General features: G+C 35.6%; 1 protein-coding gene and 1 pseudogene across 8 annotated transcripts in view; both read left to right on the forward strand.

The window, feature by feature from the left end:
* Positions 1–16,263, forward strand: part of SLC9D1 (solute carrier family 9 member D1) — a 33,077-nt gene extending 16,814 nt beyond the window's left edge. Inside the window, exons 9-14 of one of the 8 annotated variants that reach the window (XR_001331230.2) lie at positions 40–235; positions 6,488–6,638; positions 12,722–12,801; positions 13,311–13,460; positions 14,807–14,907; positions 15,090–15,215. Coding sequence is in view for 3 of the 8 variants with exons in the window: in XM_005516583.3 (XP_005516640.2) it covers positions 40–235; positions 6,488–6,638; positions 12,722–12,801; positions 13,311–13,460; positions 15,090–15,203 (691 nt within the window). In the remaining 5 variants the exon portion in view is untranslated. Of the gene's footprint in view, positions 1–39; positions 236–6,487; positions 6,639–7,179; positions 9,419–9,439; positions 9,594–10,363; positions 10,540–12,721; positions 12,802–13,310; positions 13,461–14,806; positions 14,908–15,089 lie in introns of those variants that run through there. The other 7 variants (XR_015771903.1, XR_015771902.1, XR_001331233.2 and 4 more) reach the window with 7 other exon arrangements.
* On the forward strand, positions 15,386–18,450 carry LOC148184813 (uncharacterized; annotated as a pseudogene).
* The last annotated feature ends 969 nt before the right edge of the window (positions 18,451–19,419 follow it).

The raw sequence follows: 19,419 nt of genomic DNA on the forward strand, positions 1-19,419 counted from the left end.
GCCCTTGAAAGAAACTTTTTGTTTGTTCTTCTCTTCCAGTGTTTTCAAGGAAATTCTGAGAATACTGATATTGATTGGCCAAATTCTGTTTTCTCTGGCTGCTGTTTTTCTTCTATGTCTTGTTATAAAGACTTATCTCATAGGACCATATTACCGCAAGTTGCACACAGAAAGCAAAGGAAATAAAGAAATTCTCATTCTAGGAATAACTGCGTTCACCTTCCTTATGTTAACGGTAATCCTTTAAATTGATAAAACATTTTTATACATGTGGTAGTTTACTTCGTCAGTATCACAAAAGCCATCACTCTTAGTGTTATTGCATATACACATGCCTCTGTAATTATTTGGTTTTAAATTGTTTTAAAACAACCCCCAAATGTGCAGATGATTCCTGCGTTATAGCACAAATGAGTAAGAACAGATACAATTTGAATGTGAATCAGCTGAAATTTTGCTGTTAGCTTTTAATAGAGCCAGTTTAGGAATCATGATCTGAGTTTTAATTGTGGGCTACTTCATGCATTTGAAAATAATTCAGGATGGGTTTTGAGATGCTGATAATGACATTTTTAACATTTGCTCTCAAGTTTCTTCTTAATAGCAAATTCTCAACAATGTTTTTATTATAAAATAATTTTCTTTTTGTGTGAGAGACACATTTTGGGATAAAGTTAAGAAAGTAGAGAAATGACTTAAGGTTTCTAGATTTTGATTAACGCTATTGGGTGTGTTTCATTTTCCCATGCATTCTCCTTTTTTGTTTCTATCTCACATTTCAGCTTTCTGAAAAACTATACTGCTGGGAGAGCAGAATGTGACAGTTGCTTGATAACACTGTGGGTTTGACACTCCATTATCCTGAATGTACAGATTGTTACATCCCCTGAGAATAATTAAGCCAAAAAGTTCCTGTGCCTGTTTTCTGTTTGCTTAGTTACTACAGTCCAACAGGAAAAGCTGACCTTCTTCAGGAAGAAGTTTAAAAAGAAGCTATTTAGAGAGACCATAGCTTTAGTTAGTGACTTCTATTGAATAATTTTAAAATGCCATTGCTCTAAACAGCAATTCATTTTTCAAGTATGTCCTCTAATGAGAGAAGAAACAAAACTGGTTTCTCATTTTTACTTTCTAACAAACATTACACTTGTAGAACAACTTTAATAAAAAACAGCAAAGAAACCACTGAAGTTGTGTAAAATATGCTATCTAGAAGCAATTTTACTTTAATTAAAACGGTGGCCTACATAAAATTTGGCTTCTTGTACCCAAATTGCATTTCAAATATACAAGGAGTTTGTCTATGTGACTTTTCACAATACATGTGTGTACACAAAGATCGGGGGGAGAATATGTTTGAGTTTGTTGGATTTATACTGCAAGCCCAGAAGGCTTCTTCAGCATTTTCAAATTTCTTTTTTTTTCAAGTTGATGAATAATTCATCAAAGAGAATGGTAAAAAGGATACTTCAGGTAACATCAGTGAACCAGTTGAGATGCTTGATATTCACTGACACTTACAGATTCATTATAGTAATGGTACAAGTTATCATTTGAACACACAAACTTAAAAAAAAATAAAGTAAAAAAGTGCTTGGTTGTTGAGTTGAATAGGTGAACAAACAAATCTTCTGGAAAACCAATCTTAATTGGTATAGCTACTGTACTTTGTTAGGAATACAAACATAGGATGAGTGACTGCAGTCTAAGCTGAAAAAAATGTTATGTATCTTTGGAAAGGTTACATTAAGGTTTTTGGGTGCCAGGTAGGAAAACAATTAAACTGTCATGGATTCTGCAAAGATCTTTCTCCTTGGAATGCCAAGCCTAAATATTGAAGGAGGTTGTATAACTAGTCTGCAAACACAAAATTTTCTGTACTGGTATAATTCTAAAAGAGCTTTTGAATCTGTAGAGGAGCAATAAGAGAGTGCCTATTTTAGTGTCCTTAACCAAAGACAACTCTGTGGTTCCATTTAGAAAATTTAAGATACATTTTTAAATAAAATAATTTAACTCACTGTCTAGCATTGTGAGTTACTCTGCAGTACTCATTCTTTCCAATACACAAAAAAGAGTCTAGGGATGATATGGTGTTCCTGTCTCATGCATACAGTTACTTATTACATGCTTCAGTGTTGGCTTCAGTTAGGATTCTGGGATCCAGCTAAGATTGTTCTGTATTTGGATTAATGAGTAACACAGCACGTGTAATGCTCGTTATATATAAACTTGATCTATTTTGCTTGGTTCCTGTGTTTGAAAAATCTCAGATGATTAATTAAACAAGAATTACCATTTCCCTGCTGATAAGGGCAAATTCTGTATGGGAGAACAGGAGGGAAGATGAGACAGAAGAGGTTCCTATACTGCAGTGCGAGTAAGCAATTTTCATACAAGGAGTATCATGTCAGTTGAGAAGCTTTGAGTATGGTTGTGACTTCTGAGCATTTCTGAACTTGAGTCATTTGGATAACACTGCAACTTGTTATACCTGCAGATATTTTAGTAAGACTTGGAGCTTAAGATACCCTTTCTGTTCCCAGTATTCTCAATTATTTAATTATTATTTATATTATATCTATATAAAAATAAAAAAAAATTATATAATTATTTAATTATTAAAATACAATTATTTAATTGTACTTCCTCTCCCTTTTATCCTTCAACTAGTTAGGCAGATCAGGGCTGGGAGGTGGGGATTGTATCAAGTGCCAATCCTGTAATAGTTTAGATGACACTGTGACAAAGTTGTTTGTCTTTGAATCATGTACCTTGTCTTCAGAAACAAAGGCTCAGTAGATCATTATTATACTTCCAGCAGCTCCTTTTCAAGCTTTGAGTTATGCAGATAGTGATTTGATTGTTTGTTTGTTTATTTGCTTTAACTGGTGAACTGTTCTCCTAAATTGCAACGTAAGGAACATATCTAACTAAAGGTTTTAAACATGACCATTCAGGATCAGTGGAAATGGCTAACTGGTAGTTGTAATATATTGCAAGATGTTTACCACGATGAGCTGAAGTATATGTCAGCCTGAGCATTCACTGGTGTAGTGTTGCTTTTTCATATTCTATGTGTATGGAAACATTACAAGAAAGATTGTTTTAAACACTGTCCTGATAATGAAGTGCTGTATTGAAAACCTGCAGGACAACAGTAGTCAGTTTTTCTGCTTTTAAAAACTGAAATTCTGTAATGTTATAAGGGGAATGGAAAAATATAAAACTTGACTTGACAAGAAAGACAGCAGTTACATTTACATGTTTATAGGATTGTGCCTACACATGGGGAAAAAGTGGCTTCTAGTTTCACTGCCTGATGGTTGACCTGGGATGGTGGTAGCAGGTGGAGGCAAATTGCCAGTTTGCTTTATATACTGAAAAGAAAATACTATGATGTTATTGCAGTACTTTACATAGGAAAATGTATGAGGTTTTTCTGCAGTGTCTCATGGATATAATTACTAGTATTGGAATATCATTCTTTGCTTGCCTGAAGTACTTCTCAGTGGCTTATAACCTGCTTATGAACTCTTTTCTATCAATTAAAAGAAGATTAAGGAAGAACTGTAATCTCAAATATTTTAGTTAATTATTTCATAAAATACCATTGAGATAGACGGTTTACAAGGTTCACTTAAAATTGTTCCAGTTTCCATTACAGCTTCACTTTCTTGAAATGCAAGCTTAAAATTCACTTCTTTACTCTTGAGCAGATTTAAGTTACTAAAGACTGAAGTTCTAATACCTTTATTTCCACCAAAATTTTATTTAATTTTACTGGCTTACCATATTCATTAAGCTTCTGTGATGATTAAAGAGTAGCAATAAGATAGACATCATTAGAGAATATAAGCAAAACAACTCCTGAACAGATGGTTGAGATTTGCCCAGAACATGTTATAGCAGTAATGTTTATTTCTTTATTTATTGATGTGGTAGAACATTTGAACATAAAAATCCAATATTGTAGTGAAAGCAAAGCAATCCTTTCTGAATTGGAGTAAAATGGAATGCTAGAATACAATTGACAACTAAGTTGTGAAAAACATGTGAATTGACAAAATTTTTCATGTCATTTTGGCTTATAAAAGGTTTCTGTAATGTAAGAGTTGAGAAGAGGACAGTGCAAAGCCCAGGGATTAGTAATGGCTAAAGCCCTGTTTGGTGAAAGCTGAACATTAGAAGTGATGCAAGCAGAGAGGGAATACTAAATGCTCAATACTTCCCAAGTTTTGCTTATGTAAAAAACCCTGCTGCGAATGCCTTCTTGCCAATAAAGCAAGTCCTCTCCAGTACGTGTGTGCCCATACATTATATATAACAAACCCTGATGCTACACTTATAGCTGAGGAAATGTGTCCACTTGTAGGTAATACTATGGGACAACTGGCAACCAGGGTGGGAATTGCAAAAGGAATTTCTGTATAAAGGTACATATGAAAGGTTGGACTCGATGATCTCAAAGGTCTTTTCCAACCTAGTTGATTCTGTAAATCTGAAGATTAAATTGGAGGAGGGAAGAGAGTAGATGAAGATGATGTAACTCTTGGTCCTTTTCTTGCTCTCTGATACACTTTCCACTTTCCTGTATATAGAGAGACCTATGGATTTTGTAGAGCTGAAGTTGTGTAGTACCCAGAGACTAGACAAGAAATAGTAAAACTTGCCTATTTTTTTTACTAGGCCCTTGAGCTCATTCTTGGTTTGCCATAAACTGAAGGAATGTAATTCAGTTTTTATGTTGTGGGACCAAATTCCCAGTTAGACATGCAGTTTGCTCCAGTTATGTCTGATGCTTTCTGAACAAACATGTTTCTTTCATGCTCAAATTGCTCCTTGCTTTAAGAGTGATTCTCACAACAGTGCAGTATCATGCAATTCTGGTACAAGATATGCTGCATCTCCTCCTTTATGATAATCTAATCCTGTCCAAGGGAATGTTTAAAATATTAGCTATAAAAGTTTTGATGCGGAGGTCTGTTACAGCTGATAGCACTTAAGTGTGGAAAGATTATAGCTTAGTAGTAAAAATAATTCCAATTTTATTTGAATAAGCTATATTGGATCTTAATCATCCACAGGAGACTGTGACTTTTAAAACAACTAATGTATGATTGAGAAGAACTTAAATGTTTCCTATTCATAACTGTTTCCTTAATTTTATTCATCTCCTGGTGATTTTAAAGTCCTTCATGTATATATATTGCCCTCTTCCCTCCTGCAACTTTGAATTGTTCTAAAAAGCACTGAAATTCCTTCTGTTAAAATGAGAATAACATTATCTTGTTTGCTTTGCATGATCAGCAGTCAATTATATTAGTTAACAGAACCAATTTCTTACATTAAACATCTTGCAATAAATTAGTGCTATCACAAATGCAGTTCTGTGATAAGCATTCAGACATTATTATTACCTCAATATGCAAAGGTCTTGGGCATATTTTTAGGTGGCATTTTATGCACAGTGTGGAGACTTGTTTATTGTGTCTTTTGAACTCCTCCATTAGGTTCACATTGCCTGAATTTTTGTTTAATATCTTACAGTAAAACACCATTCAAGATACGATGAATGGTGTCCCTAAATGTACTACAGTGTATTCTTGCTTAATCTAAATTAGAATAAAAATAAGTAGTTTGTTTTAAATGTTCTATTAATATTAATAACATTTTCCTATCTCAGCAAGATGACCATCTGCAGGTGCGTGATTTTGAAGTAATTATTTTAAAACATGCTTTATACTATACCATACATTAGAAGTGCAGTTAGCTTTTTTTGTATTCCAAGCATTGCCTTAAGCAGTTGCTTTGTGTTTTGTTTAGTCTCTTTACATGTGTTTCATCTCTTCTTCTAGTACTGCATTAAAATATTAAAAAAGAATGAAGCAGTCTGAATTCCTTCAAGCAGTCATTGAGCTTCATTTCAGCAGTTTACTTTACACACTTAAATGAATCCCTGTTCAGTAAAGCACACAGGCACATTTGAACCAAATTTACAATAATAAAATGTAGTTTATTCCAGGGACTTCTGCTAGATTAAGAATCTTCTCCCAAATATAAGCTTGGATTTTCATTTCTTCCTTCTTGTTTGACAGCTAGAAAATACCTTGTAGTTACTGCTTTATTTCACGGCCTCAATGCATTATGTAATCCTGACTTCAAAGCTGTCATAGTCTCTCTCTGACTCGTGAAATCAGATGCGGTCCTTAAGGGTCACACAAAGCATTGCAATGTAGATTAAGAAATTGATTTTAGTTTTTGTGGGAAAGGAGGTAACATAAAGGGAGAAACTAGATTTATGAGTCTTCTGTATAAATACAATACTGCAGAACATTGAAATACGTACACTGTATTCTGTTTGTTGTTGAACTTGCATAAAGCCATTGTAATATCCTGCGTTTGGTATAATGTAAAGTTTTATAGTTTCATTGTGAAATGGTATATAAAGTCACTCAGCAGTAGATTCTCTGTTATTCCTTAACAGATCACAGAGCTGTTGGATGTTTCAATGGAGCTGGGATGCTTCTTAGCTGGAGCTCTGATCTCTTCTCAGGGTCACATGGTTACTGAGGAGATTATGTGCTGTATTGAACCAATACGTGACTTTCTTGCCATCATTTTCTTTGCATCTATAGGTAACTTCCAAGAAATCTTACTCTAAAATATTTGATATTTATATGTAATATTAAATAATGTTACAGCTATACTATATAAAATATATGTAATATATAAAAACATTGTTTACAATGTGGTTGAGGAGAAAAAAACGGTGTCTATAATGTTAGGAGAGGAGATAGGTTTTATTTTGTTCAAATACTGTACTGTTAATTGACCACAACATTGGTTTGCCTTTGCTACTACTTTTAAATGCAACATTCAGTTTCAGAAGCTATTTCAATGTTGTACTCCCAGCTCTTGGTTTAGTGTCAATATTTCAATGTTAATTCTGAAATAATCCTACTTCAAACATGTAACTAAATACTTTTAAGAGAAAAAAAGCCTTGGTTTGGTTATTGATTCATTGGGGGTTTTTTGAATGTTCTTTTGACTTTCCAGCAGCTGTAATTGATAATAAAATTGTATTACTATTTTGAGTCAATTGATAGAGTAGATTTCAGATCTTTGTGACTTGGTTTTCTATAGAAGCAGAATGTCATAATATCATATTTTTTACAGTTTGTTTCTTTAGAAATTTAGTTGGGAGCGTGTGATCTGTATGTTCTCAATGCAGGAAAAAAATAATTGAAAAAGATGTATCTCAGAGACTACTTGAATGCCAACTGAAATGCAGCATTGAGGTATGAGGGAGTAACTCATTATGCTTGATATCCAAAAGGAGTTAACTCAGAATACGTACAGTAAATCAGTAACTTCCTTTTGAGCTGCTGCATTCTCTAGCTGTCTGTGCACCAGTCCAACCTCCAACTCATGTTGACTCAGAAAGTCTTAGGGGTTGGGCTTGGATTTTTTCAACACCACCCTTGCTTTTTCTTCTGCTGTTAAGTTTTTTATTGTTCTTTTTATTTCCATAAATTTATTCAGATAACAGTAAAGTCCTACAATCAGCATAATTTTAATGTTTTTCCTTATATAGCTGTTTGATACTCATTGTTTCATAACAGAAACTAAAACTGGTGGCTGTCAAAACAAAAATTAAATACCTAGGCTTGCCAGTCTTAATTTTATTTTCTTTTTTTTTTAATCCAGCCTATGATAATAACTTCTGGTGAAGACTGAGATCATTTAATAATAAATGCATGTATTTGAATAACTTATTTTTTAATAATGGAAGGAAAGTTGTGAGCTCTGATGAAACTTGGGCCCATATAACTGACAAACTTGGATGAGTAATTGCTAAATGCTCACAGATGTAAGTTGTTTATGTGTTTCAGTAAAGATGGTGATGGAATGGATAGTGTTATCGGGGATAGAAAGCATGACAAGTGATTATAAGCCCAAAGTTAATTTTAAAAGGGACTGAACAAAAATACTGTCCTACACTCTTGTGGCTGCATAAATTAAGACTAGAGATAAGATTTTACTAGAGTAAAAGAAAATAGCAAGACCTCAGTTGGCATGCTAGCAGCACACCATACAGCCTACATTGTACTCTAAGGAAATTATTTTAGTCGCTCTGCTACACAATTTAAAAAAAAAAATCCTTTTAACAAATGTTGCCATTATAATTGCAAGAAGGGGAGAAAAGAAAATTGCCTAACAAATTGGTGTGATTTTACAGAAAATGGACATTATGTCTGCCTCAGAAGAAAATCAGCTAAAAAACTAGAACTATGTTATAGGCCTCAGACCAAATGTGATAGTGCTTGCTTGTTAAAAAGAAACCCCAAACAACAACAAAAAACCCTCCAAAACCAACAAAAGAAGAAGACCCAAAACCATATAAACCTCCCAAGCTCAAACAAAATCCCCTTCCTCCCCAAATAAAAATTATCCCCTGCTCCCCCCTTTACTTTCAGTTACTTTTAAATTTTGTACTTAACAAGAAGTTCTGTGGGATGGCAAGGAGGTAGGTTTTGAAAGGCATGATGTGATGTTGCAAAGAAAATATGAGTAGAACAAGAAGTATTCCTTAATTTTTCTTCTTACTAGATTTCTTTTTAAAGACTTCTTGCTTGCTCTCTACTTACATATGTACACATGCAAATTATATGTATGTATAAATATATAGAGGTCTACTGTGTGAAATTATGTAAAAGCCACAGGGAAAGATTCTTCTTAAAGACAAGGTTGGTTTGTTACTATACACAGCAAGCACCTTATAGAGAGCAGAAACACTTGAGATCCTGAGGAATACTACTGCAGTAGTGTAATTTCTGGTCCCTTTAGAAAAAACGTACAAATGGAAAAAAATTATCTTAATTGAAAAGTGACTGTGAGTATGTCATTTGGAAAAGTTCATTCCTATTTTGCTTGTCTTAAATGCCTGCTTTTCTGTTCTTACTACAGAAACCTAAAAGCTGAGCTGAATAGTACTTGTTAATGTAATATCCATAGCAGTGGACCTGCCCTTAACTTGACCTGTGCAATGGTACTGCTTTCAAATTTGCGCTTGGGTGCATTTGTGGCAATAATTTGCAGTTAGGCATTAACAGCTGCACTTTGAGTTACTCTATCTGTACATTCATTTAGACCTCTGGTGTTCTTCAAGGTTCCTGGCACTCTTTATGCCATCTGCTGAGGTTAGAGAGTTTCTGTTAGTCTCTGTCCTCACTGGTAGTTTTGAGAGAACATCTTGACAAATCTATTAGAGCTACATTTTGGGCACTTTCTTTCTTATTTGTTTTTGTACCTAGTACACATATCTTTACCCATGCAACATTTGATCTAGTTTTGATTACTTTTTGGAAAGATGGAAGGCATCTTCACATAGATTGTTTGACTGTTTTAAAAAAGCTCAGTTTTTTTTTTTTTTTAGTCTACATGTGGAGTATAGAGCTTGAAAGTGGGCATCAAAACCCTCTCTGCCACTGGTGAGGTAATAGCTTACTTCCAGTGACTGAGAAGTTGTGTGTTTTCAATGTGCTGTACACCTGCCAGGTTCCATGTTTCCCTTCTGGGTTACTTCTATGGTAAGTGTTGGACCTTGAATGCAAGGCGCTGGAAACCCTTTAACAGCTCAGTCTTTTTCTTCAGAGGATGGGTGATGCTGACACTGCCAGCACCACCACTGTCCAGAACAAACACGCACACAGAGATTGTCCAATGAGCCTCTTAACATTTCTGTTGAATCTGAGAAAATCAAAGGAGGATCCCAGCTGGAATTTGTTAGGTGGCATGCATTGCCTTCTCCTTATCCGTCCTGCTCTAATGCTTTGTTTTTCTGCATAGAGCACAATGAAACTTCGAGGTTTCATGCTTTCAGAACTGACAGTAGAATCAAAAGGACTTTCCCCTTTGCAGAAAGATTAAGAAGATTGCCTTTCCCCTCTGCTGCTTAATGATCTATCCAGGGCTGTAGCATTTATTGCATTTGCTGGCTATGATCTTAGGTTCATTAAGACTCCTTGTGGAGACAGCATCACATTGCATAGCTAATGTGATTTTTCTGAGTGGTCCTGTCTTGAGGATGTGTCAGAATTAATTCTGCTGTCTCCAGTTTGACCCACAGAGTTCTGATTTTTGTAGCCTTGTTTGCCATCAAGGATCTCCAAGATGGCTTTTTTTGATGTTGGCTCTAACCAGGATGTGGTCAAGACATTTGGATCTTCACGTGCTGTTTAGAAGAAACTATCCAGCAGATCGGTAGAATCCGTCTAATTGAGGAAAGAGGGAGTTTACTTGTTAAGAAAAAAGTACTTCTAAAAAGATTGTGTAAAGTCTTGCCTGTAATTTTCCACAGAATACATACCAACTTCTACCAGTGAACTGTGCTTTTTGGCTTGACAGTGATGCCCCCCAAGGCCTCTGTTCCAGCTCCTTGTGAACACTGCTTTGAGCTGAAGTCTGGTAGCTCGTGGTCAGCTCTGTAAAAGCGGACCTAAGTGTTATCCTAGCTGTTGACTGCTGGCCAACGTGGTATGTGCTGATGACACTGCTGAAGTTTTTGAGTTATTTGAAGTGTTTCTTCCATGTTAGAGAATGATTTCAAAATTACTCCTGAGCTTAGTCAAATCAAAATCATTGCAATAATTGGCTGTATTCATGTCATATTCTGCCTATTAAATGAATCATTCTGATGGTGCTTGTGTTGTCAGGAAAGCGTCATGTGCTTGTATAGGAGTCTGATAGCACTTCTGGCCTTACCCTGGGTTTTCATCTAGGAATGTGGCAAAGGTCTGTAGTAACTATAAAAATACCTTATGATAGGATTCATTTCCTTAAAAAAAAGTCTGATTTCTGAGATGTTGATTTGTCTGCTCAGAATAGTGTATGTGAGAGGTTTAGGCTTGTTTTCACCTTGCAGACACTCTCCTCCAAAGGATTGGTATAGAAATCTGCTGTAGTTTTGTGCTTCGGCTCTTTGGAATATGGCAGTAATCTCCACACTGGGCAGCTGTTCAAATGGACTTCAGACTGCCTGTGTGCTCTAGAACTGAACACATAGCGCCATCAGTAATGATGAGAGCACTAGGCTTTATTTATAGCCTTCCCTGGAAACCCTCAGTTCTAGATCTGGCAGACTTGTCACTCTTATCAAAGATGCCATTGCTATGGGATGTATTTCTCTAATTGCTTTTATGTATTTTCTGAGGTCAGCCTAAAGCTGACTGAGTGCATAATGTACAGTGAAAACAGAGAAGCTACTTGCCCTTTCCACATGCATCTGTGCATATGTGTGGATTTCTTTTTTTGGTGTGGTTTTCATCTCTTATTCTGCTGTCTCGCTTCTTACTTTGTCTTTTGCATTTGTGCTTCAGTAGTTGGAAGGAAATGAAGAAATAAAACTGGGTGTGTGGGTGCTGACTGGGTGGCACTTGTGTAAAGATCTCTGATGTAATTGAAGAAGGTTTCCATCAGCAATTGAATGTGCATACAGACAAAACCCTGTGAAGTTACTGTAAGTCTGGAAGAGATGACGACTTGGTTCTCTACAGCTCATCTGGCTCTGCAGCACCTACAGGGAGGGAAAATTGGTAGAACCTTGTCCTGCACTAAAATAAGAAGTTATTTACAGCATTGATTTACATGCCTTATGCTTTAGAAAGCTAAATTCCTGTCCTTCATCATAAATAACTGCATTGGAGAAATGCCAAGTATTGAGTTTGTCGGGAACACCACATTCAATTTCACTTTTTAGAAGGTTTTATGAAAAAGAAACGTGCTTCCGAAGACATGCAGCTGTGTTTGCCTACACAAGTTCCTCTTGCTTCAGGAGATAAAAATGGACTTAGTTTGTAAGATTATTCCTCAGTGACTCTAGGACTTCTCCAACAAATATTTCTTTTTCTTATGTTTAATATTTACAGGATTTAGTTTTATGTTTCTGAGTTCTTTGTGGTTCTTGTTACCTTTCTTTATATATTACCAAGTTAAAATGACCAAATATTGCATAAAATCTCAAAGACAATCTACTCCAACAAAAGAAACCCCATCAATATCATAACTGGGTATTTCTATAATTCCTTAACTGTTAGACCATGCTCAGGGGTTTCTGGCTTTACCTGATTCCAGTCTAAGTGACTTTTCAAGTTCAGATGACTTTCAGTGTTTGGAAGCGAGGGTCATAGAATGAAAACAGTTTGGATTTCTGTTATAGCTGTAGTCTATGCAAATACTGAGTATCATGTTCCTCCCACTGTGATAGTCCATTACCATATCATAAAAACAAATTAAGTGACCAGCAGAATATTACAATGACTGTGCATAACAATGGAATTATTTTCTTGCAGGATTTTTATAGCTTTCATTAGATGTGTGTTTCAGTTCAGATTTTGTATTGTTGACTGGTGTGGAAGACAGAAGGCTTTAGAAATGAAAGTACTTGTGCATCAGTCATATGTAACTTAATTCAGTTGTGAGTATTGCCTGTGCTAAACCTCCCCAAAGGAAAAAAGGGCTGGATATTGCGGGGAATGCTTTTGTGATCAAGTAGGTAGTTAGGGCTTTAGTGATCAAGTGGTTGGTTGGTAAGTTAAGGCTTTTTATTTGATTGGTTCTGAGAATACAGTCTTGCAATTAAAATATATTATTAACCCAGAAAATTACCATAGTAAGATATTGGCCTCAAACTGTGTGTTATTGTTTTCTTTCCTTCTAGGACTTCATGTTTTTCCCACGTTTGTAATATATGAACTCACAGTCTTGCTATTCCTTACACTGTCTGTCGTCATAATGAAGGTATTTTCTTTTATACTTTCAAAAAATACTTTAATCTTCAATAATCTAAGTAATCTTTGTGCTGCATGCCCTAAAGAAAATTCTGTGCAAGAACTGAACATTTGATATATAACAGAGAATATTACTGCAAACATGTATTTGGAGGAATCAGAATTAGAATACAGTTTGATACAACATTCTTCAGGTATTTAAAAAGAAAGTTATTTCATGTTAAAAGTAAGTTGCACGTGGCAAAGCATCTATTTCTCTAGTTTGGGATTTGTGACAGTTATCAAGTGTTTTATTATAGTAAAGAAGATGCTACTTTTTACTGTGCAATTTACATTAGTCTCTTTTGACATTATTACAGAAGACACACTTGGAAGTCCATTATTTTATGTTATGTCCAAAATTATTCTATTTGATGCTATATATCTTACAGAGATAGTACTATTTTATTTATTGCACTTCTTTATTTAAACAAACAAACAAAACAAGCCCACAATAACTCAAAAAACCTGTTTATAAAGTTTGTCTTGGCAGTGCTTGTCCTTTCTTTGATTCTTCCAAAGACCAGCCAATATATCAAGTGGATTGTCTCAGCAGGACTGGCACAAGTCAGTGAATTCTCTTTTGTTCTGGGAAGTAGAGCACGCAGAGCAGGGATCATATCTCGGGAGGTAAGCTGTTCTGTGATTATTAACTTCATTTTTTGCACCTGAATAACTTACACTGCAATACAAAATCCCAGTATTTGAAATACCAATACACTCCAATTTTGTGGCACCTCTCAACTCTAAAAAGTTGAATCAACCCATACAAATGGATACTTGAATCTCCCTGACAGGATTCTAAGTGCTGGTTTTCATTTGTTTCATATTGTACTTTAATTTAAATAGCTTAATTATAAATGCTTTAACTTCTCTCACTCGAGTAGGTGAACAGGAGTTGCAGATAGCACCCAAGTCACAAAGACTGAGAGGCCTTTGCTTTTAAAATATTGATACAGTTATTGGAAGAGAGGTATAGGAGAGTACAGGACAGAGAGAATATAGGATTTGAAGAAGGAAATACCAGTAAATAAGAACTAGAGAGTAGATACTGTGAAAATTGCCATAACATTTAAACAAGCAAATAAACTTGTAATCACTTTAACCTGTAAAGTTTGTTCATTTTAAATCTTCCATAGAAGAAACAACCAATGTTTTTGGTAGTCATGAAAAAAGTCCCCCAGGAAAGAAGCCCTAAACTTAGTTTATACTGAATCTGTGAGAATGTTACTTTTATTTGGAAGATGAAGTCTGATTTATGAAATTAAGTAAATTATGGCTATAGAGATACAGCAACTGACCTCACTTTTTAGTACTAGCTGCTTTATCCTCTGATTCTGCTCACAAAAAATGCTCTACTGGTGCTCCAAGGTTTTCATTATTTGAGCAAGTGGACTGCATAGTGTTGGAACCAATTCCAAATAAAGCACATGCAAAAAACTTACACAGTGCAGTTCACTTGTAGGTAAAGGTGATTCACTTGCATGTTCACTCCTTCATATAATTAAGAGTTACAAATATCGCATGTTTGCACAGAGTTTCAAGATACCTGTATGTGATCACAGAACCAGTTTAGGGGCCCACCCACTGAGCTTGGAAGCTTTTAGACTTTCATTTTTTTCTGCTCTCACACGATTATCTACTGTATAGGTTTGTATACCTCTGAGATTTCCTAAACTCATTCTTTTGCTTGAGACCTCAAAACTACTTCCTGCCACTGTTTCCCAAGACTTATTCAGACTACATAGTTAGGATATTTTTTTTTTCAGATGTACAGTATGACTTAAAGAGATTTTATAAGTGAACTAGCAGTGAACTTTGCCATTATATCATTAAACCAGAATAGTTTAGAGTGGCGGTGGGTTTGGTATTTTTTGATTGATTGCTTGGGGGTCTTCTTGGTTTGGTTTGTTTGTTTGGGGATTTTAGGGTTTTTTTTTAAATAAAGTGATAATTGGCCTTTGACTTTTTAACAGACACTGAATATTCAAAACTGATCACTTCACATAAAAACAGCTGTTCTTCTATAAGCTCATAAAGATGTTTTTGAAATTGTATCTTCACACCAGGTAAACAGGTAATCAGATGATTTGAGCATGCACTTGTTTGCTTTTGTAGCAATATGCAATGTTGTTTAGGAAGACAAGTGAAATCTCTTGAAAACATGGTCTAGAAGAGTCTAATCTCCTCACACTTCTGTATATTTCTTTGTATTACCATGTAGCCAAGAGAGTAATGGCTTTTATTTGCCTTTTGCAGGTCTATCTTCTTATTCTGAGTGTTACTACTCTAAGCCTTTTACTTGCCCCTGCCCTGTGGAGAGCTGCAATTATGAAATGTGTTCCGAGACCTGAAAGACGCTCAAGTACTTGATCAAGATATGCACAAGTAGAAGAATATGTCCTCTTGCAAGGAAAACACCTTCATTGTTCATTGTATTTCTATGCACTCAGAAAACAAGACCTGTTGAGTAGTCAGTCCTCTTAACAAGCACTTGGTTATAAGCCTTATACTGACCTTAAAACAAAATTCAATACTGAAAAATAATTGCGTCATTTGATTTGCACACCTTTTACAAAATTTACTTTAACTCTGACAGATTGGAATCTGCTAGAATATTTGTTTCTGATCCAATCTGTTACTCAAAGCATAAATTATTTTTTTAAAATATAGCATCATGCAAACTATGTTGATTATTTTTTTGCCTGAATGTGCCTTTTAATTTTCATCCTGTTAATGCTGGTTCATCACCAGATTTTGTTCAAAAAGGAAAAAAAGGTGTATATATATATATATATTATGGTGCCTATGGTATCTTCTTTCACTAAATGACTTGAGTCATTTTCACATTTAGGATTTTAATATAGCAGTATAAAATTAATTACAAAAGAAATTTCTAATGGTGAATAAAAGAGTGATCTTCTACACAAAGAAAAGGTTTAACTGTTTAGCATCAGTTCCAAGCATATAATTACATATTCCAAATCATGCAGCCAGTACTGCATGATATTTTATTCCAAATTGCAGCATATAATGTATTTTCTTATAGTGGTATATTTTGTGTTAGTTCTTGTATTTATTTCCATATTTGACTAAAAACTGACAGTAAGAAAGGGCATAACTTATGTTTGCAGACTGACAGTTGTTACCCGTTCTTGTTGCTAAATGCTGCTACAGTAATGGTTTACAGGGATGTTTTCTTTTAAATCAAAAAGAAATGTAGTAAAACTGGGAAGTGTAATTTCCATTAGATGTGAAAAATAGCACTTCTGTAACCTTGGAAGTTGGATCTTAGTTGACACTATTCTAGATTTGTAATTATTTTAAGTAAATTAACTTGCAGAAAATTAGAAAAGCAGACTGGATGTGTATTTGCAACCTCATGACCTTTTAAGTTACCTTTACATTGAATAAATTGTTAGTCTTTTTAAAATACCATGATATTTTAGAAAACTGTTTTGAATGTGATTTTAAATGTGTTTTTTCTTTAAAATGTTGTATTTAGTGAGATAGGTCTTGTAAAAACCCATTATTTAAGTGTCATAGAGAAAGCTTACTCATAGGCTATAGTCTACTCTGACAAAGCATTTAAGCGTCATCTTGAGGTTTATCTGATAAAACCAATACCATTTAAGATACATTAACACTTCAGTCAGTATTGCAGTGTCATCTGAAATAACATTGATACCCACAAAATGGTTTGAAAAATGCATGTTACAAGGTTTAATTGCCAATTAAAATGAAAATTGTCCTCCAAGCAGCAAAACAAAGCTTTGGATGGATTTTTGTGCTGTATACCTCTTTCCCCTGTAGCAGCCTCAGTTTCTTCAGTGTTTTCTCTGACATCTGCTGGGCTTGTCCAAATGAAACTTGGATTAGTCTGGAGTGTGTATGTACTGGTGGGACAGGGTAGAGATCATCATATTTGAGTTCTTGCTCACTGAATTTGGGGCTTTCCCTCTAGGCATAATACTTCATAAAGATTGGAGAAATGTATGGCAATTCCACCTCCCCTCAAATGGTTTCAAAAGTTGTTGCAAAACAGACAAATACAGAGCAAAAAACTGCCCTATAAATAAAATATTTTTTAATAAAATGAATCTGTAACAGAAAAGAAACTCAAAACTGATTTTCTGGTGTATTTCAGTATTTTTATTAAAAATAGAGGAGCAATTCAAGTTCCATGGTTCCATTTAACAGTCTACTAGCTCAGATGTTTTATTCTTTTCCAGGTACCTCAAAACAAAATTTGTTTCTTGACTGTCCTATCCAGTAGACAGTATCCTCTGTCTACTGACCTAGCTCATTGTTTCTTCATGAAATACAAGCATCTCTCTGGAATACTTCATTTTGGCTTTGAAAGATGCTTAATTTCATGTGTAGTTTGCCACCTGTTTCAAGGGGAAAAATGTATGACAGGTCATGGTAGAGACTTCTGTATGATTTCTATTATGTGACTTAGTTAGCCCTTGCAGCAATTATATGATGTATTGCACTGTGGGGAGTAAAACTTATCTAAATAAATTGCTGTGGGTAGTTGTAGTTCTCTAGAAAACTCTTTAAAAGTTAGGAAGACCAGGAAACACTGATGGCTTGTGTCTCTTAAAAGAAAGAAAATATTTTTTAATATCTTTTAAAAGATTTAGGTGAAAAGCTCTTTTGGTACCATGTTCAAAAAAGGAAAGCAAGCAGCTAGATACCTTACTGGTTGCCTCATCTCAGCTCTCTCCCAAATAAACTTTGTCATGGTGTAGGAATGGTATTCCCCAATTTAGTGCTCTCACCAAAACCATGCTGTCAGTTGTTTCCCCTCTCCCCCCAGCTGGAAGAACAAAAGGCAAAGATTATGGGTTGAGATAAGCACCATTTACTGGAAACAGCAATGAGAGAAGAAAACAGTAACAGCAACAATAACAAAAGTGTACAAAGAGGACCCCCAGACAGCAGTTCCCCAGCCTGCCACAGCCAAAGGGGCCACCTTTCTTCCTGGAAGTAAGAGAGGGAGCCCCTTTCCCTGCCTCTGCCAGTGAGGTAGGATGGTATAGAATAATGAGGTACACGTGCCCACACCACTCCAGTTTCCACCCCCTCATGCCTACTGTGAAGAAAGCTCTGTCCTGGCTAAAACCAGGACAACTTGGCTAGGCTTTAGGAGAACTGAGGGAAGAGAAATAGCCTCGTGTGAGTACCAGTGTCCTGTCCCTCTTTATTGACACAGACTTGGGTTGCCTGGTTCAATATTAGATATATGTGCAAATTAGTAATCTTAATAGATATATAGTAAGTTTGTTTACAATCAGACATTTGAGATTGCCTCATAGATATATGGAGGTATATTGAGATACTGTAAATGTTTCCTGAAATGCAAATAATGGCTCCATGCATAATTTCATGTCCAAATGGGGTAGTCTCATGATATGATCTTAGGATAGAAACAACAGACATTATTACTGAATGATCACTCATTCCTGTATGGAAAATGGGGAGAATATTGCATAACCAGCCCACTTAGATATAATTGCAGCTTTTTGGAAACCTTATGCTTGTACTGTTGAATATTCTGTTTCTGTGTCAAGCAGATAAAATTAAAGCAGAAGTTCCAGAAGCCCTGAAAGGAAAATCTACTGATTTGTTGAAGGTTTTTTGAAAAACAAAAGGTCTTTTTCTGGAAATTCTTGTTCCAGCTTGTTGGACAATGGTTCTACCTCATTCATTAACTAATGATCAGCATCATTTGAATACAGAAACACTGATACAGAGTAGAAACTTCATTAAGTGATGAGAAGGTATTCCTGTGGTCAAACTGAACTTAAGGGAGTGAGAAGGAATGTCTGCTTTGTGCTTGACTTGCAGTTCATTCAGCTAACATATTTTGGGGTTGAGATTTGTTTTTTGCGGGGTTTTTTTTTTTGGTTGATTTATTTTGTAGGTGGGCTTAGCTGTGCTTGTTTGGCATGGCTTTCTGAAAATTTGAGTTCTTGTGTGTTACCCCTTAATTGCTATCCTTGATAATTCTGTGAAGGTAAAGGAGCCAAAGTAGTGTAAAAGCTGGTAGTGTGGGCTGTGCTTTGTGAGCCATTTCCCTGGCCCTGGGGTCAGATTGGTATATATGGACCCACAACCAACCTACTTGCGGCTTATCCCGTACAAAGCAGGTGGCTCCAGTTTGTCAGTAGGAAGGTACTTGTGGGAGCTGGTTTCCTGAAACTGTGACTGATGTAGGTTTAGCATGGCTCAAGTATGTGGTGATAGTGGACTAAGTCCATGGGACTACTTAACTTTTTAAAAGCTGTAAGAATTTATACTTCCCGTAATTCTCTAATATAAGGAAAAGCATCCTCACAAAGCCTTGTACTTCACTTGTTTTATGATTGGACATCCTAAGCTTTGCAGGCAGAAGGATGTGGGGGGGCCTTGTGTGACAGGATATTGCTGTACAATGATGCTTGATGGAGGGACTGAGAAATCTAGTGTGGTCTTGCCTCTTGGAACGAGCCCAGGAACAATCTAACCACAAAAGCACTCCTGGGGTTAGTGTAGGGAAGGAATCCATAGTTCTGCTCTGTCCTGGCAATGTTCCAGCATGTGG

Source organism: Pseudopodoces humilis, chromosome 2 (genome assembly GCF_049639895.1).
Source record: "Pseudopodoces humilis isolate 2021_Gansu_Grassland_sample_001 chromosome 2, ASM4963989v1, whole genome shotgun sequence".
Classification (NCBI taxonomy): domain Eukaryota; kingdom Metazoa; phylum Chordata; class Aves; order Passeriformes; family Paridae; genus Pseudopodoces; species Pseudopodoces humilis.